General features: G+C 43.4%; 1 protein-coding gene across 3 annotated transcripts in view; it reads left to right on the forward strand.

Moving 5' to 3' along the window:
• The window catches only part of klhdc3l (kelch domain containing 3-like), a 44,811-nt gene that overhangs the window by 8,485 nt on the left and 10,973 nt on the right, over positions 1 to 25,353 (forward strand). For 2 of the 3 annotated variants that reach the window (XM_078552585.1, XM_078552587.1), the window contains exons 2-4: positions 6,543 to 6,832; positions 19,550 to 19,632; positions 20,890 to 20,968. In XM_078552585.1, the coding sequence (XP_078408711.1) occupies positions 6,670 to 6,832; positions 19,550 to 19,632; positions 20,890 to 20,968 (325 nt within the window). In that variant the 5' untranslated portion in view covers positions 6,543 to 6,669. Of the gene's footprint in view, positions 1 to 5,058; positions 5,124 to 6,542; positions 6,833 to 19,549; positions 19,633 to 20,889; positions 20,969 to 25,353 lie in introns of those variants that run through there. The other variant, XM_078552586.1, reaches the window with a different exon arrangement.

Here is a 25,353-nt window from a genome sequence, read left to right on the forward strand (position 1 = left end):
TGAAGCACTTTTTGAAGTATAGCTGCTGGCTGTCACACCTACAACAATCTACATTTGTGCCACATCACCAGTAACCCTTTATAAATGACAGAGAAAATATTGGACCAGCGCCATTTGTTTTATGCCAGCAAACGTCCAAACACATTCTTGCTTACAAAACCATCTGAAAAGTAAGCTGATTTGGGTTACAGTTGCATTGGGAGGATGTTGGGTAACAGCTGTGCTTTAAAAGGGAAGGAATGGCTAAGGGGAGTAAGCTTTTTCTTGCTCAGAGTGCTCCTGTCAATTTTGTAACCAGAATTGAGACCTCAAGTTTATAGCATCAGTTACATGGAGTGTCCTGCAATAACTTCACTGCAAGTAATGAGGAGGGCTGGGGGATGGAGAATGAGGCACAATTCCAATTGTCTTGAGTTTCGGTCCGAAGGCACAGAAAGCTGGGAATGAGATTTTCCCATCTGATAGCATGGTGAGAAACTTTGGAGTGTTGCATAGTTTGTTTGAAGGTATTGTTTAGGGTTGCCAAATCTGGCTGGACATATTACGGGAGACGTCGATGGAACTATCATCACAGGAAGCTGGTGGCATGGCGCGAGTGGGCAAATTTCTTCACTGGCCCAATTTCTCATCCACCCTACCAACTCATCCCACTCCCCTTGGCCGCTCTCCCAGATTCAGTTTTTTGACATTGGCTTCCTTTCTCTTCCTCACATCAGCCAACTCAGAGCCTTGAAATGTTTAGTTCTGGCTTCCAACATGAGTTGTGTTCAATATCCCAAGATTAAAAGAAAACAAATCAAACAGCACCACAGTAAAAAGCGGCGACACTCCTGTCAACTGCCTCTTCAGGGTTGAAGTAACACACTTGACCTTTAACAACTGATACAGGCCCAGGAAAGGCCCGGGCTTTAAGCAGGGCCTAAGTCATCGTTGCCTGCTTGTTTGCAGCAATTTCACCGTGGTCCTATAGCACCTGAGAAATTATCAAGTCAAACCTTTTTTTTTCAACAAAATGAATGCGACTTCACAAACAAGAAGTTATTGCTGATAAAAGAGACATGCCTAAGCTTTTCATCTTGCACTCATTAGAACACTCGCAAGAATACCAATCCTTGCGGGTATCCTGATGAGTGCAAGACGAAAAGCTTAGACATGTCTCTTTTTCCAGCAATACTCAAGCTCTGTACTACCAAGCAACTAAACAAAAAGTTGTTAGATCTGCAACTTCGCTGATTACACTGTCTTAAAACAAGTGACCCTTTTCAGTCTTTTTAATCAATGTAATTTTTCTAACCCAGCGCCAAGGCAGGCAGCAGCGCTCCCTCATACCTCGAATCCTGGGACTCCCTTTCAGCTGCCTGCAAAACTTTCTAGGTGGATACCGGTGCTATGAGTTTTGCAGACAGGAGCAGTTGATAGTTCAAACAGTTGCCCTTCGCTTGATCACTCGCTCCTTTACCTCACGGCTCCTTCTCGATTCTCTCGGTCTCGCTCTGGAGGTCGACTGGAGGCACAGACAGCGCCGGTGGTGGGGGGGGGAAAGACAGGCAGCTGCAGCAGTGACATCCGTGAGTGCAGTGTGCGTGTACGTTGGTTACGTTCTATGTCATCACGCTGCACCTGCGCGGCTGCTGCAAACACAGTCGTCGCCATTTGTGAATGGACTGTGGCCAGGGACTGCAAATTATAGAACGGAATCACAGAATTAACGTTTTAAAATCTCCCGGATTGCCCTTAGTAGCCAGCGGGAGAATGATGGCAAATCTGGTAGCCTCCCGTCCATTTCGGGAGGGTTTGGCAACCCTACTTATCGTTTAGGAGTGGAATTCCGGGGTTTAGTGCTGAGCTAGGAAGAGGGGCGAGCCCGTGGTGGGTTTTGAAAATGAGGTTGAGAATTTTAAAATTGAGGCGTCGCCAGACTGGGAGCCAATGTAGGCGAGCGAGCATCGGAGCAATGGGTGATTGGAACTTGGTGCGAGTTAAGATACGGACAACAGAGTTTTTGGATGAGCTTAAGTTTAAGGACGGTGCAAGGTTGGGAGTACGGCCAGGAGTGCATTGGAATAATTTAGCCTAGAGATAACCCATGCATGGATGAACCTAAATGATATAATTTTAGAGGGGGGGTGGGGAGGTGCAGGAACAGAAGCCCTGCTGTGGGTAAAAGTTCACAATTCTTCGAAGGTAGCAGGACAAGTTGAGATGTCTGTTTATAAAATAAAGCGTATGGGATCCTTGGGTTTATAGATTTAGAAATTGGGTAGAAAAAGCAAAGAATCTTCATGGAGCACTGGTTTTTTTTCTGAGCACCGTGCTTTAGGAAGGATTTCGAGGCCTTGGAGTTGGTGCAGACGAGTTGACTAGCATGGTATCAGGGTTGAGGGACTTAGTTAATGTAAAGAGACTGGAAAAGCTTAGAGTGGAAGAGGTTTTTGATAGAGGTGTTCAAAATCATAAATGGCTTGATAGAATAAATAAGGAGAAACTGAACCCAGTGACAGAAGGGTTGGTAACCAGAGGACACAGATTTAAGGTGATTGGCAAAAGGACCAGAGGCGATATGAGGATTTTTTTTTATACAGTGTTGTTGCTGTGATCTAGAGTGTACTGACTGAAAAGCTGCTGGAAGCAGGTCCAATAGTATCTTTCAAAAGGGAATTGGATATGTGTGTGAAGAGAAAAAGATTGGCAGAGCCAAGGGGAGTGGGATTAATTGGACGCCGCTACCAAAATGTTGGCGCAGGCACGATGGACTGAATGGCCTCTTTCTGTGGCGTCTCATTTTGAGGGTTTCCGCTACAGATGAGGTTCAGAGGCCGGAACACTGGTATTCAAAATTGGCAAGTTCTAGAATGTGGAGAGGATGCTGTGATAAGATGGGTCGGTGGCAGTTGGGAGGGGCCCCAGCAGCTGATCTGTCCACTCGTGGCTCCTCTGCACTCGCCCGCTTCTTGTGAAGCCAGCCTCTTGAAGCCAGCACAGACCTGAGCCGGCTGGCCAAACTGCTTGCTTGACTGATTTCCCCACTGCTGTGGAGGTGAGAGGCCAAAGGCAGTAGGTATGCTCATGTTCGGTGATCTTGTCAACAGCCTCCTCCAGCCCTGAAATCAGTGCAGAAGCTGCCTGCTTAAACACTGCCCCTATGTTGTGGGAAGTTGGGTTGGGAGTGGGTGAGGGGGACACCATGTTTCTTTAACAAGCAGCCTTTGTTAAAAAGCTGCTCGTCTGAATGCTCTTCACCTCCATGGATCAGTGATTTGAACAGAGAGAGAGAGAGAGCTTCGAGGAAAATAAATACTTCACAGTAGTACCTAGTGTCTTGTCAGCTTAAAGTAGTTTGCTTGTAAAGTTTGTAAAATGTATACCAAGCCTTATGCGTCTTTAGAAGTTATAAATTAACATTAATCCACAGACTGAGAATTTCATCACACTGCATGAATGTGTGAGTGTGACTCGCCTGATGACTGATATTGGACAGCACAACATTTAAGCCAAACGTAGAAAAATAATTTAAAATTCTAACCTTAGTGCCAAGGGTGCGATTTGCCATTTCAATATTTGGAGTCCAGCACAGTCCAATCAACTGCTGATACTTTCATCTCTAGTTCTCCTGCCCTGCCTCTCCCTTCTGATTTCCATCTCCTATTTGCTTCTTTTTAAAAAGGGTGGCTGTCCCTGCTGATTGGATGCACAAATGGCTGCTCACATTATTGTACATATTCTACCAGCAGCACTAGTATCCCCAGCATCAGGCTCTTCAGAGTTGTCGTTATTGTTTAGTGCGCCAATCAGGCCCATGTATCAGACCTGACTGTTTCTGGTTACCAGCTTTTGTCTCTATTGACCTTAAACATATGAATACAAGAACACAAGAAATGGGAGCAGTAGTAGACCCGTCGAGTCTGCTCCGCCATTCAACACGATCATGGCTGATCTTGGGCTTCAACTCCAGTCTCCCACCCGTTCCCCATATCCCTTGATTTCCTGAGACACCAAAAATCTGTCTATCCCAGCCTTAAATATATTCAATGGTTGGAACATCCACAACTCCCTGGGGTGGAGAATTCCAAAGATTTGCAACCCTTTGAGCGAAGAAATTTCCCCTCATCTCAGTCCTAAATGGTCGGCCTCTTATCCTGAGATTGTGCCCCTGTGATTTGGATTCCCCGACCAGCAGAAACAATCTCTGGGCGTTTACCCTAACGAGCCCCTTCAGAATCTTGTACGTTTCAATGAGATAACACAGGAATGGGAGTGAGCAATTGAGTCCCTCGAGCCTGTTCCATCATTCGGTAAGATCATGGCTGATCTGTGACCTAACTTCATTTACCCGCCTTTTCCCCATAACCTTTGATTAACAGAAATCTGCCAGATTTAGAATTAACAATTGACATGGCATCAATTGCAGTTTGCATAAGAGAGTTCCAAACTTCTACCATCCTTTGCTCTTTGAACTGGTTCCTAACGCCACTCCTGAAAGTTGACAGCTCAGTTGTGATTGATTTTTTTTTGTGGAGACTGCTAACAAGAGTGCCAGCTTTAAGGCTAGTCTCTGGAACCTGCGGAGGACACTTCAGTTATTGCCCGCGGGATTTGCGGCAGCTCCAAGCAGCAACGGTCATGAGAAGGCGTGAAGGGAGATCTCACACTGGTGGATTAAGCTACCCAAAGTCATCTGATCTTTCCTTCAAAAGTAATGGAGGTGAGTGCTGCTAGGGATTACTGAGGCAGGTGGATGGGAAGAGGCAGAATAAGCCAAAGGTATAGCTCTAGGTTTTCAAAATAGGGTTCCTGGAGCCAAAGGATCCTCTGTGGTCGCCAAGGCTGTAAAATTTCAGTCCATCTGACATTAGATTATTGTGCTGAATATCTTACTAGAAAATCATTTTGATTGTGTTTTTTTTTTACTAAGCAATGAAGGTGTCGGCCTGTGACTCAGTGGGTAGCAATCTCGCCTCTGAGTCAGAAGGTTGTGGTTCAACTCCCACTCCAGACACCTGAGCACAAAATCGAGGCTGACATTCCAGTGCAGTACCGAGGGAGTGCTGCATTGTTGGAGGTGTTGGCTCTCCGATGCGATATTAAGCTGTTTGCGCTCTCAAGTGGATGTCAAAGATCCCACGGTACTATTTCAAAGGAAAATGGGAATTTCTTTTCTCCCCCATGCCCTGTGCAATATTTACCCCTCTACCAACGTCACTGAAAACAGATTATCTGGTCATTTAGCACATTTCTCTTTGTGGGGCCTGGCTGTGCAAGAGTTGATTGCTGCATTTCCTACAGGAGTGACTACAATTCGAAAGTAATTAATTGAGCTGGAAAGTGCTTTGGGACTTCCCAAGGTTGTGTATGGTGCTATATAAATGCAAGTTCTTTTTCATGGTAGCGTTATTTTTCTCAGAAGGTGCTGGCTGACTCTTTCTTTCAGGAGCTAGGACAGGAGGTCCACAGAATATGTGCAGGACTTGTGGCCATAATTCTCTGCATGGGGTGCTTATAGCTGAGGTTGAAAAGAGTGATGCAGGGCTGCCCCTTTGAAGTGTAGCGAAAATTGGAAGAAAGTCAACATGAGCTGCTCTTGTCCAACGCCAAGCAGACGGATTTGAAAACAGTTGGCCTTTTTTTCACTGGAGTCGAGGTGGTGCATAACATGAATGGAGCCCAGAGGTTGGGAAGAAAAGAATAGGGGCAGTACCATATTTAAAGTAATGATTCTGAGGAGTAAGAGTTCCAAGTTGTATCTGGCTTTCAAACGTCATTTAGGATTCACCATTGCAGCTTGGTTTTCATAACTGGTTGAAATCCCACAACCATGTATCTTTTAGCCATTAACATTTTGATCTGGACAACTGTTCGGCTGGTAAAAATCCCCCTTTGCCTCCACCCACTATCTCGAGAGCCTCACAGTAAATTCTTAATCTTAGTCACTAGATTTTTGTGATTTTTTTCTCCCCCATTTTTAAATGGACTTTGCCTTTGAAGATGTCCTAGATTGAATCTGAGCCATGTGTTCAGACAATATACACATGTGGATGAAAGAGTTTGGCACAAAGAGATCAGTAACAACGTTTTGATGATGAACTAGAGGTGCAGATTCAAAGGCAGGTAGGTGGGGTTTGCCTGATTTTTACCAAGAAAATAAAGTAGTCTTCTTTTGGCATATTGCCCTTCTCTAGTTCCTGTGAATTCCTAAGGTTTCAGTTGGTGCATGAAGGCAACTTAAGTAACTTTCAGATGTCAAAATATAGAAAGTGTGTCAGTAAATTGATGTGCATTTTAGACATGTTTCATTGAGATCATTTTAACCTTGTAGTTCAAAATTTCTTAACATCTACAAAAACCATGACCTCTGTTGACTTTACTCTTGAGTGTTTTAAACAAGCTGAGTAAAGTCACACACCTGAATTGTTGATGCAGTTTTTCCTCTCCACAGATGCTGCCTGGCCTGTTGAGTATTTCCAGCATTTTCTGTTTTCGTTACAGATTAAAGTTTGCAAGTTTCAAATCAAAAATGAATGATAACTTCCTGCTTTTATTCCTAGAGCATTGTGTGACGTTCATCCAGACGGTCTTGGCTGACATATGAGTGTTGTGTTCTATGGGAAAGCAGCATGGTGGCTGCTCAGCTGCCATTTATTTGGGAAATAATCCGGTTGTGACAGGAACGTTATGCAAAAAGGAATTGGCCAACCTGTATGGAGGCAGCTCTCCCAGTCCAAAGCAGCACCGGTGGAACGATATAAACACGGCTGCTGCACCTATGAGGGTTACGTCTATCTTTATGGTGGTCGGAGGCAAAATGGGCTGAAGGATTTTTGGAGGTACAATATTGGTAAGATGTCAGGTTTCCACTTGGCTTGTTTCTCTAACTATCTCTTGCTGCCTGTGATGTGTCGTCGTCTTCAGATTTTAGCTAATTTGCGTCTGAATAAGAGTTAACTGATAACTGGTCTACCCCAGCGCTAGCGATCAGGCTGGGAGTTTGGCCTGTACTGAGGCGGGTGGGTAGAGTGCTGTGAGGCAAATGGGTTCTTAAACAGGAAACATGTAGATCCAGTAGCATGTCGTGTGTGTGTGTGTGTGTGTGTGTGTGTGTGTGTGTGTGTGTGTGTGTGTGTGTGTGTGTGTGTGTGTGTGTGTGTGTGTGTGTGTGTGTGTGTGTGTGTGTGTGTGTGTGTGTGTGTGTGTGTGTGTACTTGTTGCAAAATGCATGTTCCTTTACAAGGCAAATAGCTTGGTTATTCTAAGCAGGGCCTTTAAAGTTTCACAATTGTGGCATTTCTCCTGCTCCACTTTCCCTCCTTGTTTTCGTCCTCAATTGCACTGTAGCTATAGTAAACCAACATCACTATTTTTTTTCAAATCGTCTTTAGTATGCAATCTCCATATATTTCAGATCTTGCACAACCCACCTGCATCTGAAATGTGCACGTTGTGAAATGCATGCCATGTGACCACATTGATCTCTGCTCTGTAATGAGTCGGCTTTGCAGAAGTATTGCCCACCCAGAATCAGTGGAGAGAAAACTTTGATAAAAACAAAAAGCTAAAAGCTACTGCGGATGCTGGAAATCCAAAACAAAAACAGAATTACCCGGTCTCCTCTACATTGGAGAGACCAAACGCAAACTGGGCGACCGTTTTGCGGAACACCTGCGGTCTGTCCGCAAGAAAGACCCAAACCTCCCTGTCGCTTGCCATTTTAACACTCCACCCTGTTCTCTTGCCCACATGTCTGTCCTTGGCTTGCTGCATTGTTCCAGTGAAGCCCAACGCAAACTGGAGGAACAGCACCTCATCTTCCGACTAGGCACTTTACAGCCTTCCGGGCTGAATATTGAATTCAACAACTTTAGATCTTAAAATCCCCCTCCCCCCATCCCCACCCCGTTTCTTCCCCCCCCCCCGCCTTTTTTTTCAATAATTTATATAGATTCTTCTTTCCCCACCTATTTCCATTATTTTTAAATCTAAAACTAAAACCTTGTTAGCCTTTCCACCCCACCCCCACTAGAGCTGTACTTTGAATATCCTGTCCTCCATTCTTAATTAGCACTTTTCTCAAACAAAACACCTCTTTGACCCTTTTGTCTGTGACATATTTTGATTATCTGCTCATCTCCACAATCACCACACCCTCAATGTCTCTCTCCCCCCCCCCGCCCCCCTCCACCTTAAACCAATTTATATTTCTCCCTTCTTCTAACTATGCTTCAGTTCTGCCGAAGGGCCATGAAGGCTCGAAATGTTAACTGATTTCTTCTCCGCCGATGCTGCCAGACCTGCTGAGTTTTTCCAGGTAATTCTGTTTTTGAGAGAAAACTTTGCCCAGTTACTGAGACAATTTTGAGTGTGGAAGGTGTGTGGCATACACTGGGATTAAACAGATGTAAATCAAGAAATATGAGAAGATTGATGTTAACTACTACTGTTGAGATTCAGAACATCAGGTATTGGATATTTTAAGTTTTTGGTTACCTGCTTAACAATTAACTGTGACTGGCTAGTTATCAGGTGAGACAGCTAGATGTTGAGAGACTGTGATTACCAGGAACTAGGGCTAAGGCAACTAACAGCCACTAAACAGTTTAAAATTCACAAGTTTGGTAAACAAAAACTGCTGGTGTAGCATAAGATTACACATTATTTTAAAATTAAAGTATTGAGATTGGACAAATTAGCTACACTCTCCTTTCCAGCTGGATTCCATACTAGAATCCGCATGGAAGTCACGAGTGAAATAGGACACTTTCTGGTGGGTATCCTTAGAACCCAGGACTGTGCCAAGGGTTAGGGGAAAGGAAATGTGACACCACCTGCAAAAAAGGGGTTAAAGAGATGACCCAGAGAATTACATTGTAGGGAAAGTACATTGGACGAATGGCCAAAGAACCACCTGAAGAAATACAGGGCTTTGGAGGGAGATCATGTTTGACAAATCTCTTGGGAATTCTTTAAAAGGAGCAGCAGTGATCTGAAATCTGGTGACGTCTAAACAGAAAATTGATGGTTCCTTTCAAGAACATAAACTTTGGAGAAAGGGGAAATGCAGTGGCTGGTGCTTATTCAGGTTTCATCAAAGCTTTTAAAGCAGTGTCATGCTGGAGATTGGTCCATAACATGGCATAGATTGAGTGGCTGAAGCAGAAGAAGCAAAGGGTGGTGAAACTGAACTGGACTAGCCATATAAATACTGTGGCTACAGGAGCAAGTCAGAGTCAAGGAATCGTACGATGAGTAACCCACCTCCTGAATCCCCAAAGCCCCGTCTACCATCTACAAGGCATGAGTCAGGAGTGTGATGGAATACTCTCCACTTGCCTGGTTGAGTGAGCTCCCACAACACTCGAAGCTTGACACTGTCCAGGACAAAGCAGCCCGCTTGTTTGGCACCGCATCCACAAACATTCACTTCCTCCACCACCGACGCACAGTATCAGCAGTGTGTACCATCTAAAAGATGCATTGCAGGAATTCACTAAGGCTCCTTCGACAGCACCTTCCAAATCCACGACCACTACTATCTAGAAGGACAAGGGCAGTAGATAGATGGGAACACCACCACATGGAAGTTCCCCTACAAGTCACTCACCATCCTGACTTGGAACTACATCGCCGTCCCTTCACTGTCGCTGGGCCAAAATCCTGCAACTCCCTTCCTAACAGCGCTGTAGGTGTGGGTGCACCTACACCACATGGACTGCAGCAGTTCAAGAAGGAAGCTCACCACCACCTTCTCGAGCTCAATTAGGGGTGAGCAATAAATGCTGGCCCAGCCAGCGAAGCCCACATCCCATGAATGAATAAAAAAATGTGGAACTGGGTTGATTTGGAAGGAGGTAACCAGTGAAGTAACTTGTGGATCAGTCCTTTTACTGTTGATGTTCACTTGGAGGAAGGAGCAGAAACAACATTCTCCAAGTTTGAGCTTGGTGCCAAGGTGGGAGGGACTGTAAACAACCAGACACAAGCTGAATATAGAAAGATCTGTTTGGATAGAGGAGCTGAAGTGACAAGTGATAAATGCTATTTATTGTGGAGAAAGAGAGTCATGAGAATAGGAAAAGATAATAAGCGTGGACATTACAAGCTAAATGGTATTGAGCAGGATACAATAGGGGGATTGGATGTTTTTGGTAGATGCATCACTGAAACCAGCTAACCCAAAATGGCAAAGAAACCAAAATCTTGGACTATAGCCAGAGCAATAGGACACAACAGGCATGGTTTTTAGTTTGTACAGTGCACTAGTCCTACACTAATCTGCAGTCTGTTTACAATTATCTATCTATTACAATCTGCACAGTTCTGTTTGCTATATTATGAAAAAGGCCTCCAGGTAGTGGAAATGGTACAATGAAGGATAACTAAATTAGATACCTCAGCATGAGAAGTTGCAGAGGCTGGTAATGTTTACAGTGGAGAAAAGGAAGCTCAAGCAAACTGACTGAAGTGTTGAAGATGCCAGGTGGCATAGTTGAAATAAGTATCACAATGTTCAGCATAGTCACAGATTCTCAAACAGGAAGGCAGAACCTGGAATTAAAATCTAATAAGGGTGACCATGAAATCATCAGATTGTCATAAAAACACACCTGGCCTTTAGGGAAGGAAATCTGCCATCCTTACCTGAAAGGGCATCTCCGATTCAACCAACTTCCACAGTGTAACAGACTGCCAAGGAATGCAGATTGTATCAGCAAATTCAAGAGATTGTTGGATAAATGCCTGTCAGAAAAATTTGAGAGAGGGATATTCCTCAGATACGGTGACAGGCCAGATAAACTGGAGGGGTTTTTCTAGTCCTCTGCATTTCTATGTCTTATACACTCACTGCAGAGTTTGATTGCTGTAGAAGCTGCCCTTGTTGCTCTAGAAGTTCTGATTATAAGATGTGCACTTTGCTTTTAATTTTGGTGAGCATTTAGGTAGCGCAGCTCATGCTCCGCTAGGTGTAGTGGTGTCTATCATTTTACTCTGTTTCCCTGTCCCCCTTTCGGTTCACTGGGCTGCTTGGCAGCTGGATGCTTCATTGCTCCAAGGCTTTTCCTGATACCAATGGGGTTCACCCATCAGGATGCATGCAACAGATCCCAGGAACTAACTGAGTGTTCACCTGAGAAGATCCTTTCCCACACTGAAAATGTGAAATTCAGCAACGTAGAGGGTTTGACCAGTATCTTAATGCTCTTCCAGTGCAGTGTGACAACACTGGAGGATGGTGGCATAATGGTAATGTCATTGGACCAGTAATCCAGAGGGCCAGGCTAATAGCTGTGGACACTGGTTCAGATCCCGCCACGGCAGCTGGTGGAATTTACTTTCAACTAATTAATAAATCTGGAATTAAAATGACCATGAAATCAACAGATTGTCATAAAAACACACCTGCCCTTTAGGGAAGGAAATCTGTCGTCCTTACCTGGTCTGGCCTGCATGTGACCCCAGACCCACAGCAATGTGGTTGATTTTAACTGCCATCTGAAATGGCCTAGCAAGCCACTCAGTTGTACCAAACCGCTACAGAAAAGTTTAATAAGTAATAAAATTGTTCGCACCATCCAACATCGACCGAGGCACTGGAAATGCCAACAGCCACATCCTGCCCAGTTGACACTGCAAAGTCGTCCTTACTAACATCTGGGGGCTTGTGCCAAAATTGGGAGAGCTGTCCCATAACTGGTCCAGCAACAGCCTGACATAGCCGTACTCACCGAATCATATCTTACAGCTATACCCAGACACCACCATCACCATCCGTGGGTATGTCCTGCCCTGCAGGCGGGATAGACCCAGCAGAGGTGGCAGCACAGTTTTAGATAGTTGGGAGGGAATTGCCCTGGGTGTCCTCTACATTGACTCCTGACCCCATGAAGTCTCATGGCATCAGGTCAAACATGGGCAAGGAAACATCCTACTGATTACCATCTACTTTTCTTCCTCAGCTGAAAAATCAGAACTCCTCCATGTTGAACAGCACTTGGAAGAAGCACTGAGGGTGGCAGGGACACAGAATGCACCCTGGGTGGGGGACTTCAATGTCCCGTCACCAAGAGTGGCTCAGCAGCACCACTATTGAGCAAGCAGACCAAGTCCTGAAGAACATAGCTGCCAGACTGGGCCTGTGGCAGGTGGCAAGAGAACTAACAAGAGGGAAAAACCTATTTGATCCTGATCTACCTGTGGCAGATGCACATGTCCATAGTAGGAATGATCACCGCACAGTCCTTGTGGAGACGAAGTCCTGTCTTCACACTGAGGATTGTGTTGTGTTGCTTTTGAAAATCATTTTGCTGGGGGCTGGGAAGACAATGAAGGTTGGCGAGGGCAGGAGTGATAGGAGCATGAAGCTTTGTGCAGGTAGGATATATGTGGCAGATTTTTAGATCAGTTGGAGTGTATGAAGGGTGGAAACCAGGAGGTCAGACGTAGTAATGACACAAAACTAGGTGGAAGTGTGAGTTGTGAGGAGGATACAAAGATGCTTCAAGATGATTTGGAGAGGCTAAGTGAGGGCAATAATTTGGCAGATGGAATACAATATGGAGAAATGTAAGGTTATCCACTTTGGTAGGAAAAACTGAAATACAAGCATTCCTTAAATGGTGAGAGGCTGTGAAGTGTTGAACTTCAAAGGGATTCGGGTATCCTCCTTCATGAGTCACTGAAAGCCAACATGCAGATATGACAAGCAATTAAAAAGGCAAATTGTATGTTGGCCTTTTAATACAAGAGGATTTGAGTACAGAAGCAAAGATGTCTTACTACAATTATATAAAGCCTTGGTCAGACTGCACCTGGAGTAATTTGTGCAGTTTTGGTCTCCTTACCTAAGGAAAGGTGTACTTGCTATAAGGGGAGTACAACAAAGGTTCACTAAATTAATTCCTGAGATGGAGATATTGTCCTGTGAGGAAAGATTAAATAGACTGGGCCTTTATTCTCTGGAGTTTAGAAGAATAAGAGGTGATTTCATTCAAACATAGAAAATTCTTACAGGGCTCAACAGGTTAGCTGCAGGAAGGATGTTCCTCCTGGCTGAGAGGGGGAACGTGTAGAAACAGTCTCAGAATAAGGGGCAGGACATTTAGGACTGTGGTGAGGAGGAGTTTCTTCACTCAGAGGGTGGTGAATCTTTGTAATTCTCTGCCCCAAAGGGTTGTGGAGGCTCCGTCATTGAGTATATTCAAGACTGAGATCGATATATTTCTATATATTAAAAACACCAAGGGTTACAGGGATGGGACAGGAAAATGATGTTGAAGGGGAAAATCAACCATGATCTTATTGAATGGTGCAGTGGGCTCAAAGGGCTGAATGATCTACTCCTCCTATTTCTTGTGTTCTTACATATTACAAATATTTCCTAATGTGGTGGTTTACCAGTGATTGATTGTTTTGTTTGTCATTCTTAAGATGTGGGCCTCTTCTTGGAAGGCCAACATTTATTGCCCAACCAAGTTTCCAGGAAGGAGGTGGGAGGTGGTGGTTGGCTGCCTTCTTGAACCACAACTCCACACATAGTATTTCTTGAATCAACTTGAAATAAGTGGCTTACCAGACCACTGCAGTTAACATTTAAATGACATTGGTATGGGTCTGGAGTCATATTTTCTTCCCGAAAGAGCATTAGTGAACCAATTGGGTTTGACACCTTCACGGTTTCTTTTACTGATGCCAGATTTTTATTTCAAATTCTCACGCAGTCATGGTAGGATTTCAGCGCATGTCCTCAGGATTATGAATCCAATCCCCTGGTTTAATGGTCTGGTAATATAACCTCTTCATTACTGTGTACTGTGCTGGGTAAATGAAATCCACTGTCAGGGTAATGCGAGCAGTAACATTATATTATAATGCAGCTACCTAAAATGCCAGTATTCTATCTACTCTATTTTAATTTCCCACTGGCCAAATTCTTTGACTTTGATCACAATCCTGTCATTATTTTGTATGGCTATGTGGTATTTGCAGTAGATATCTGAATAGATCTGGAAACAGTATGCATCTGTTCCAGTATATATTCCAAGTCGCAATCCTTGCACTGTCAACAATATAAAGTTATTTAACAAAGTGTATGGTTAAGGTAATTTTTAAACATAGGATAATCTTCTGCTAATTTGTTACCATCTTTAATCCCTTCTTTCATGTGTAAGGGATGAAGATTTCACACTGTATATTTGTATAAAAAATATATAGATACCCTCATGGCTATTTCTAAGATTTTTAAAAATGAACAAAAGATCCTTAAAATGGCTGAAACTGTGCCTGCCTGTGACCCCCAAAACAAAAGAAGCCACTTTGCAGTTTTGGAAATCTCACACCTGCTATCTCTGTGGAGCTACTAATAATCACCTGGGGACTGCACAGCCCAACTTCAAAGGGAGCTACATAGAAGGCCTTTTGTATATACATGTATATACATATACATGATAACCCAGGCTGGCCAGTGAAGATGGGAAGTCTGCTAAGACAATGGCCTCTCAAATATTCTTTTTAATCCATAACATAATCAGCATAAAACACACAGCCAATTTCCAAACACTGGATAAATATTCTTCGTCAAAGATGGTAGAGAGGTGGGAGTCATGCGACATGGGCCTCTGGCTTGTGGAACAAGCAATATTGCATTGCTGAACTGAAACGCTCTGTCTGCTGTTTACCATCTAAGTGGCAGCCTCACAGAAAAGGGGCTCCGACCCAGGTCAGACACTGGCCCCCAACCACCCTGCATTGGAAGTCCTGTACCAGGACCTGTAAGACTGATTGATTAATTTCTGCATGCCTATCTCATCGTTTGAAATCAACACCACCGGAAAAGTGAATCATACAGCGTCGGCTTTTCAGCCCACCGACCTCCGTGCAAGAATCTCCTGGAACCCACGTGAACCAATATTTATTTCCTCTGTGGACTCTATACTGTCAATCCTTCTTTTCCCTACCCTCCCTGTACTGTCTGAGTGTGGAGGTGATGTTGTGACCCTCCTTCCGAGTTTTATGTGTGTGTGCAAATAAACTAACGCTTTGAGTTCATCCTATCTCGAGTTTGCTGTGGGGTTATTACTAGAAAATTGGATCACACAAAATCCGAGGATATTTGGGGATTTATGCCGCCGCTTCTAAAGAGGGAAACCAATCAAAACATCATTCTGCTTACGGGCGGGCGGTAAGAGGAAAAATTAGTGCTGTTTAAATTAACCCCTCTCCTGTCTGTAACAGAAATTGGGAGCTCCAATCTGGGATAGCCCATTTGAATTTGACCAGAGTCTAAGTTAAGACACAATCAAATCTGATGTAAAATAATCAGTTGGAAGGCAAAAGGAAAAACTTGGCAGCCGGGACAAATTTTAAAACACGGTCACTTACCGCAGCATATTCCTTTCTCCCTAACACTAAGAAAATGGCAACTTTTGATGCCCCAATGTGGGTCAAGCAAGGAGATCTGAATGGTGAAACATCAGCATCCCTTCGCACAGAGTAACTGAAAGCTGTAGCTAGGGAGCTACGGTTAAGATTACCCAGTCAAGTGAAGGGAAGTAAACTGATCCAGTTGTTGGTAGAACATTTGGATCTCGCCATATCCAGCAGAGCAGTTGGGTGAAGAGCCCAACCATGGCTCCGAACCTCTTCCCCAAGCCAAATTCGAGCTGGAATGCGCCAGGATTTGAGGAGAGGGAAAGGGAGGATCAGGAGAGGGAACAGGAAAGGGAAAGAGAATTCCAACCCCAAAGATTGGAAGTGGAGCAAGCAGCTCAAAGGGAGAGAGAGACCAGACAGTTGGAAGTTGCGAGAGAAAATCTCTACCCACCCAGTGGCACCCCCTATTTTCCTAACCCAGATACACTCTCTGAGGCCCTCAAGTCTGCTAGACTCATTCCCAAATCTGAGAGAGTGACGCGTAGTCATTTTTTTGCCATTTTCGAGAAAGTAGCAGGACAGCTACTGGATGTTTTTAATTCAAGGGCAGTTGTGAGGGAGTGCCCAAGAGGCTTATTCCATGCTACCTCCCGATGTATCCATAAATTATGAGCAGACCAAGGCTGCCATCCTAAATGCCTACGAGTTAGTCCCAGAGGCTATCGCCAGCAATTTCGGAATGCTCGTAAGATGCCCACATAAATCTACATCGAATTCGAACGGCTGAAACAAATTGTGTTTGATCGATGGGTATGGTCCTTATAGATCCCACGCACCTATGAGAGATTGCTAGGGCAGATATTGTTGGAGGAATTCAAAAACTGCTTACCCTCCAAACTGCGGATGCGCCTAGAGGAGCAGAGATCTTCACAGTAATTGCAGCAGACAGCTATGATCTCGCCCATAGGCCTGGACACTTAGGCAGACCCTTCCAACACCATTCCCATGAACATTGGAAAGGTGAGCAGGACGACCTAGGTAGGAGAAGCCCCCCACCCAGAAAAGAAGACACAAGAGGGTGCAAGGAGTCCTCCTGCAGCCTGAAAGGAGGACACCTGGAAACCGGTGTGTTCCTATTGTAATAAAATAGGCCAGTCCAGGCCTGAGTGCTGGAAAGCCTGTAGGTCTAATAGGGCTCCATATGAGTAGTCTCCCAAAGGGCGCCCCAATAGGTAATGTGGCAGAGCAGGCAGAGAGCCTCACTGCAGAAACTTACTGCTCAGAGGGCACAGCACTATGTGGCCCTGAGCCAGACAAACTCCCAGAGAACTTCTGGAGCATTGTCCTTTCAGGAACAGTGCCCCCCTACCCGTCGCAAAATGTGAACAAGTCCTTTGTACTGCTCTGGGACACATGGGCCACTCAGTCCATAACATTGGAGGGAAACATAAACCTACCCCCATGTCCTCCTTGAAGGCAAAAGCACTGATCAGTGAAGTAGGAGGAGGATCTGTGTTTGCACCCCTCCATAGGATCCACCTAGAGAGTGATCTTACTTCAGGTCCTGTTACAGTAGTGATTGCCTCTGAATTACCAGTAGCAGGAATCAATTTCCTCCTCTGAAGCGCTTTGACTGCCAGCAAAGTGTTAGCCAGCAAAAGAAAAGACAAAAAAAATCTGCAGGATTGCAGAAGGCTGGGGAATGTTTAGAGGCCTGAAGGGGTGAAATAGAACCTGTTACCATTAAACAAGAGCTGCTTGAATGTAACACAGCTAAAGCCAGGCCAGTAAAGTTAAAAGACATGCAGAAAGGGCCATTAGAATTTAAAATAGACTTGCAGAATATCCCAGAATTAAACAGGGACCAGGGAAGTCCCAGAGCAGGGAAAGAAATAGTGATAGCGTTGCCCCCTGTAGTTGAAGAGCCTGAAAGAAGGTAAGTTTGAAACCAGGAAAGGAAAAGGTTAAGGAATTGCCTGAAGTATGGCTGGCAGAAACCTTCTTTCCAAATATGGAGTGAGATGCCTCATCCAGTTGAAAAGCCACAAGGGAGTATAGCTAGAGCTACACCTCCACTTGAGGGGAGAAGTGTTCCAGGCGACGTGGGACAAATTAGGAGAGCTCCCACTCCCAAGACAAAGGGCCTGGCTAGGAAGTCAATGATTGGTTTAGCCAACAGCTTTATGGTGAATTTAAGTGGGGATTAGGAATATTCCCAAATTGGCTCAGAAAAAGTAGGGTGATGCCTCACTTAGTTGAAAAGCCACAGGAAAGTACAGTGGCCCAAGTTCAGTAGCAGGTTGCCCAGCTGTTGTCGTGCTAACCCATAGCACCTAGCAACATAACTGGAACACCCCAGAGGTGCTAACACCCGAGGCAGGCACTAGGCTGGAATTCCTGATGTAGGCCAAAGTCTCATTCAAAATACCCCAGTCTCCTGACAATCAGCCTAACCAAAGTCCCTGGGTTTGAACAGCTGAACGCACAGGTTACCAAGGAGGGCAGGGAGGAGTTAAGCTGGACCAGAGCTGCTCAGCCCTATGATCAAAGGGCCTGACACTCAGAGTGAGGTACCCAGCATTCTCCGGCAGATGCATGGCATTCCCAAGCAGCTGGACCATTATTCACCCCTGTGTGCTAACCACCCTGTAAACCACGCCCCCCCCAGACCCTTTGGTGGACACTTAATCAGGAGTTGCTTAGGCAGAGTTCTGAAATCAATGGCTTTGCTTATATGCCTGATCCCCAACAGAGGAAAATTCAGAACACCAGCCCCAACGAGACTTCTCATAAAGACAGATTTGAAAATCCCAGGTCACCTAATCATTCCACATTCCAGGATAGGGCAGTGTCCTTGCTGTTGCACTAACCCCTCGAAAGAAATATGCAGCAGGGTAGGTACTGCCATTGCCCCTGCTAGCTGTGTGTCTGATGTGTCAGTGTGAATGAGAGAATAAATGCATACTACTTTACCTCCTGTTCTCCCTTCTTAAGACCACATTAAAAAAAGGAATAGAATTCATTTTTTTTCTCTGAGGCTATTTGTAAAATTTTAAAAACTGAACAACGATCCTTAAAATGGCTGAAATTGTGTCTACCTGTGACCCCAGAACAAAAGAAACCACTTTACACTTTCAGAACTCTTATACCTCATTGTCTCTGAGGAGCTGCCTGGGGACTGCACAGTCCAACTTCAAAGAGAGCTACGTGGAAAGCTGATTGTATTTGAGAACCCAGGCTGGCCAGCTGAGACCGAATGTCTACTAAAACAATGGCCCCTCAAACCTTCCTTTTAACCCATAATGGCAAAGACATTATCAGCCTGGAACACAAAGCTAATTTCCAAATACTGGATAAACATCCTTTGTCAAAGAGGATGGAGAGGTGGGAGTCATGTGGTATGGGCCTCTAGCTTGTGGAACAAGTAATATTCTTGCTGAACTGAAAAGCTCAGTCTGCTGTTTACCATCTAATGGGCAGCCTCGCAGAAAGGGAACTCTGGCCAGTTTGGACATCTGGCCCCAACTACCCTGCTTCTGCTGGAAATTCTGTACCATTGCCTACAAGACTGATTCATCTCTGCACGCTAATCTCATTGTTTGAAGTCAACACCACCGGAAAAGTGAATTATACAGTATCGGTTTTCAACCCACCAACCTCCGTGAAGGAATTTCTCATTGGACTTTGATTCTGGACTCTGGAACCCATGTGAACCAATATTTATCTTCTCAGTGGTTTCTGTACTATAAATCCTTTTATCTATTCCTCTCTTTACTGTCTTGAGTGTGGAGGAGTTATTGCAATCCTCCTTCTGCCTTTTGAGTGTGTGCAAATAAACTAGCCTTTTAAGTTCATCCCATCTCAAGTTTGCTGTGGGGTTACTACTGGAAAATTGGATCACACAAAAACCAAGGGGTTGGGGAAATATGCCACCACTTAAAAAGAGGGGAACAAATGAAAACACCTTTCTGTTTATGAACTGGTGGTGAGAGGAGAAATTAGTGCTGTTTAAATCAACCCCCCCTCCTGTCCATAACACATACATTGTCCAATTGTGGCCTCTCTTTTTCTCCAAGAACCTGATATTTGATCCCTATCATCGACATGCATTATTACTCCAGTGTCACAAATCCTGTTCTTCCTAATGGGAATGCATTGCAATACCAGATGATGATGTCTTTGTATTTTTCAGCTCAGAATGATTGGGAGGAGTTGGACAATGCAGACGGTACTGTACCCGAGGAATTGGAGGAGCCCTCGTTAGTAGCCCATGAAGTAAGAACAGAGTGAATGCGATCCAATGCCTTTGTTGAAACTGGAGCAAATGTTAGATCAGATTGCATGTTCTCAGTGTGGGTTATATTAAAAATCTTTTTAAGTGGCTAGTTTATAACATGTTGACGCTGTTCTAAAACGATGTTTTGCCCCAGGTGCAACAACTGGGGAGTGGCAGGATGTGGCTTCATACCTGCAATTTCTTAAAGTGTGAGATAACATTTTCATCTATGATGGCATGAGGAGGTAATGACTTCCTTAGAGAAGTATCTGATCAGCTACTGAGCATTTGCAGAGGTCAACAGCAAGTGGGCTGCACTGGGGTGGTGGACAAGAGGAATTTCTCATACAGGCTGATTTAATAGCAAAGTTAGCAGATATTTGCTATTCCTGTCTTTACATCATAGATCTCAAAGTGATCTAGTTGTTTCATAGTGGGAGGATATGTTGTTAACGAGAAATATTCTTTTGGATACCCAGCATCTAAATTCATCTTGATACCCTGAACCAGACGGAAGTTATCGGAAACCTTTCTAAACCACTGGTTAGGCCTCAGCTGGACCATTGTGTCCGATTCTGTGAACTAAACTTTAGGAAGTATGTCAAGACTATGGAGAGGGTGCAGAGGAGATTTACCAGAATGGTGCCAGAGATGAGGGATTTCAGTTATGTGGAGGGACTAGAGAAACTGGGATTGTTCTGCTTTGGGAAGAGAAGGTGAAGACAAAATTTAGTAGAGGTGCTGAAAATGATGAGGGGCTTTGACAGAGTAGATGAGGCGGTGAAACTGTTTCCAGAGGACACCAATTTAAGATAATTGGCAAAAAAGCTGGAGGAAGGTGGGTGGGGGGGAAATTAGGAGAAATTTTTGTTGTTCAGTGAGTTTTGTGATGTAGCAATTTGGAATGCACTTCTTAAAAGAGTGGCCAAAGTCAGTTCAATAGTAACTTTCAAAAAGGTGTTGGATGGGTACTTGAAAAGGATAAATTTGCAGTGCTGTAGGGTAAGAGGGAAGTGAGACTAACTGAATGCCAGTAGCTCTTTCACAAAGTGGGCACAGCTTCAATGGCTAAGTGACCTTTTATATACTGTATGATCATATGATATGCCTGACTTTTCTGACCAAATTACATAACCTTGGTAAGAGCTGGTTGTGTTTTTAAAATGTTGAGATAGTAAAGTGAACCAAAATGTTGTCAGAAGTTATTTCCAATTGTAGTTTTCAATTCTTCTGTGATTTTTTTTTTGTTTTGGAAGGGGATGATCTATGTGTTTGGTGGAATGATGGACTCTGCTTATACCCAGGGGAAAACACCTCTCTGGATCTATGACATTGGTAAGAGAAATGTGTTGCTGGAGTTGTAATGCAAGTGTGTTTGGTTCACATCCTCTCGGTCTTGGTATTCGGCCCTGATGGAATAAAATCTCACCTGAAGGTGTAACCAGTTAGAGACAGAAAAATGTTATTTAGGGTGTAGAACATTTTGATGAGACCTGGAGGCAAGGGGGAAGAATAGGTTTGACGTGAATTTAGAGGGAAGGGATAAGAATGGCTCCATAAGCTGGGAAAGGAGGTGGAAGCAATCGGGTTTAGAAACAGTCAGTACCAGTACTGCTCCACAAAAGCCTGCAGTTTATCTGCAAAAAATGAGGAACTTGCAATTTTTAATCACAATTTTCCTGAAGTAGTTACTGTCACCTTGTATGACAGGCCCTTGTAAGACTGATACGTTTAACATAGCAAAACCATGACACTTTTAAAGTGTCGCTAAACTATCATATTTTTCCTAATATTACTGTGGGATATTTTATTTTGGGTATGTGTGGTTCTGTGTACATGGCTAACTTAATTAAACTAGAGACGATTAGACTTTGAGGTTTAAATTATCAAAGAAGTGAGGTGTAAAACAGACGTTTGAAATGGAGATGAGTAAAGCTAGGGTGAAGTCTCAGCAGAGATGGTGTGAATGAAATTTGGATTTTTAGATAAGTGGAGGTGTGTTTGATTTTCAAAGGGACATGGAAGATATTTACAACTGGCAAGATAAGGAAAGTGATTACATTTGTTTTTCTCAAGAGTACTGACCATAATGATAACATGATGGATTTTTATATTCTGGGAAAAGTAACTTCTAAAGACAAGTTGAAACAATGGGATTTACAGATCAAAAAGCGAGAAATATGTTTAAAGTAGGATGGAAGGCTGTGTGAGGTGTGGCCGTGTGAGATCTGGAAAGGTGACTGCATGAAACAGACTTGGGGAAAAATCCTCCAGCCACCCTGCAGAAGTTTGCTGTTCCAGTAACCAAAGTTGTGTCAAAAGTCTTTGGAAATCTATTGTCCAGTGGGTGCTTGTGGCAAAACTGCTGGATGACTTTATAAATTTGGCATCCATTTGGACTGTTGCCTTAAAGGGGGCATGCAGATGGGAGCCTGGTTAAATAGGAATTTTGGGAACGGTTATAACTGTGTAACTGTAATCTTGCATGTATGTTTAAGTTCTTTTCTTTTATTAATAAATGTTTTAATTTAATCTTTAAAATCTCTAAAGGTGGTTGTGGACTCATTACTTCTGACTTCAATGCACAAGCCTTCTTGTAATAAATACAAATTGCAAAATCATTGTGATAGTGTGGCCAAGTTTCCCTTGTGGATTTGGTCAGCCTGGCAAATACCACCCACTATATCATAACAAAAGTATTGCAGCCATTAACATGGTTTGATTCACCGATGTCTATTTTATAGTCAGGCTTATCTACAAATGATTGTAACTGGCAGTGAAAGTTCAGTCTGATTGTAATTTTTTTTTACACACTTTCCAAAGATTTCAGCATTCTCTTGAGAAACTGTTTTTTTTTTTCCACAATATAACTGTCCTGTCTCACTGGGTGAAGGTGTTGCTTTAATATGGTGGCGAATTTTTATGGTAGTTAAGATGAGGATTGGCAATGGCCAGGAACAGCATAGCATTTTGACCCAACGTCCACATTAGACACTGCCAGGGTCGGGACAGACAAATGGTTGCAATTTAAAACTCTTCCTAATCAGCCCAAACTGCAAATGTGGTACCTTGGAAGAGCTCTGAGGGTTCACCTGTCCATCTTCCATCAGCAATTCATAAAGCCTTTCTGAACACAATTTTTTTTTTAGTTTAGGCTGAATTTAATGAGAATTCAAGAAGTGATAGCTAATCAGTCTCCTACTCCTACCGCTGTCCAATGTTCTGTCCCGTCTGCAGTTTTAAATTTAAATAGTCATTTGGTAGTTCAGAACTTGAGTTTTGCTGAAAAAAGACTTTTTGTTGAAGCTTTTCTGGACAATCACAAGAATGCCAATGTCAGGAGAAGCAACGACTTTATACTATATGAAAAGAGAGTGCTGATTGGTAGAGGCATTGCCATGGAGAATGCACCAGCTAATGGTGAGTGACAGTTAACTGCCAAGCGTTGTTTGAAATTTAAACCAGGCAGCTTGATTCTGGTTGCTCAAGGCACTGCCATAAAGATTGAACCAGCGAATGGCTGGCACTTACTTTGTTTAGCTGAAACAGGCGAATGTATGTACATTCTTTGTCTGCAAAGAAAAGGGCCCTGTGGATTAATATCTGTAGCTTCTAGTACACGCAAATGTGCCACATGCTGAAGCTAGCTGCTTTACGCTGCTACTATACAGTCGCAACATGAGTGGTATTCGCCACAAACAGGATGCTGCCATCAAGCCAAAAAGACATTCTGCCTATCATGCAAATAGTATATGAATTTCAGTGCCAGTGTGATGCTTGGTGTGTAGGCAGTACACCCCAAAGATTAGTGGATCATATCAAACAGTATGTACCTTCTGCTGTTCACAGCAGCCGTGCTTGCAAAACTCAAAACACATTGTTCAACATTAGATGTGATTCCAAGATTAGACAACATTTGCTAAAAATTACGCTGACAACCAATTTAAGATTGTTTGTCGGGCTCACAATGTGGTGCATTTGCATATACTGGAAGCTACATATATTAATACACAGGGCCCTGTTCTTTGCAGACAGAAAGAACATATACACACATTGCGCCTGTTTCAGCTGAACAAAATAAATGATGGCCATTTGCTGGTTCAATCCTCGGGGCCTTGACCAATCAGAGTCAAGCTGCCTGGTTTAAATTTCAAACAATTCTTGGCAGTTAACTGTCAATCACCATTAACTAGTGCATTCTTCATGGCAACACCTCTACCAATCAGAGTTCACTTGCCAACCAATCAACACTCTTCTCATACAGTATAAAGTTGTTGCTGCCCCTGACATTGGTATTCTTGCGATTGTCCTGATAACTGCAAAATGAAAAGCTTCGACAAAATGTCTTTTTTCAGCAATACTCAAGTTATAAGTTTATTAATAACTGGAGAACTTTACTCTTGCTGCATTCCTTTCTCTCCTTTTAATTGGCCAGGGGCCCAAGTAAAATGCCAGTATCAGATTTCATTCACTCTTCACATTTTCCCTTGGCTTTTATTTTTCCGTCTTAAATTACAGAGGTTTCCGTGGCAGAAGTAAGTGATGCATGGGTGAAGTTATTATTGATTGCAGTTAAAATGTCATCACTTCCATGTGCTATTAAAATCCAAACAGGAATCGAGCAGACGAGGAGTTAAATGACATTAGCGCTACAATATAGTTAGTTACTTGGGAGTACTCACCAGTAATTACTGCCAGACATGCCCTAGCAAGCATATATTAAATTTGGGAAATATTAGTGATTAATGCACTCCTGCATAACTACTCTACAAAAAAAAAGTTGGGAACACTCACTTGGGAATGCAGAATGTGTACTGGGAAGACAGAACATTTTTCAATTCAAGGCATTTAACGTTAGTGTCAAATAATTCAGCAGAGCCATCACTTTAACAGCAGTGCTAAATATAGTAGTGGAAATCTTTTCCTGGCCCCCCCCGCCAGCCCCACCAAAAAGCTGTTGAGGCAAGGCCAATTGAAAATTTCAAAACCGACTGATAAATTTTTATTAGGCAAGGGTATTAAGGGTGACAGAAGTGGGTAGATGGAGTTGAGATTCAGATCAACCATGATCTCATTGAATTGTGGAACTAGCTCGAGGGGCTAAATGACCAGCCAGGTTTTGGGACCAATTCAGCAGCTTTCACGGTCACTTTACTTGCTGCTAGCTTTCAACTTGCCAAGTTGGAATTTGAACTTGACCTGTAAAGTTCTAATCCAGCACCATAAACTGGACTACCGTACCCACCTGTGGCGAATGTTGATACTAATCCGTAGAGGGTAAAACATATTTGTTTCATTAGGATTACCAGTTTCATGAATGCTTGCAGATCAATGCTAACTTCAGGTGATAAACTTATTTTCAGCAAATAGCAATTAAGCTACATTAGGTGGTTTAAGCAATTTAGGCAGAATACATCAGAGCAGAGAAGTGCTCAAAATTATGAGGGCTTTTGATGGGTAAAGCTGTTCATTTGTTCAGTGAACTAAGGGACATAAGTTTAAGAAAGAACCACAAGATTTAAAGCACAGGATTCAGGCCATTGTGTCTGTGCCAGCACAATCCAAAACTAATAATTTACCCCAGCTCTATCGCCATAGTACTATATCTAAATTATGAGAACTTGCTTTGGCTAAATGGCTAACGAGACCAACTTGATTTTTGTTTTAAATGACTGACAATGAGGTAGAATTAGATGATAAACTGAGCTCGACAATTGTTG

This window comes from Cetorhinus maximus, chromosome 11, assembly GCF_964194155.1.
Source record: "Cetorhinus maximus chromosome 11, sCetMax3.hap1.1, whole genome shotgun sequence".
Lineage (NCBI taxonomy): Eukaryota > Metazoa > Chordata > Chondrichthyes > Lamniformes > Cetorhinidae > Cetorhinus > Cetorhinus maximus.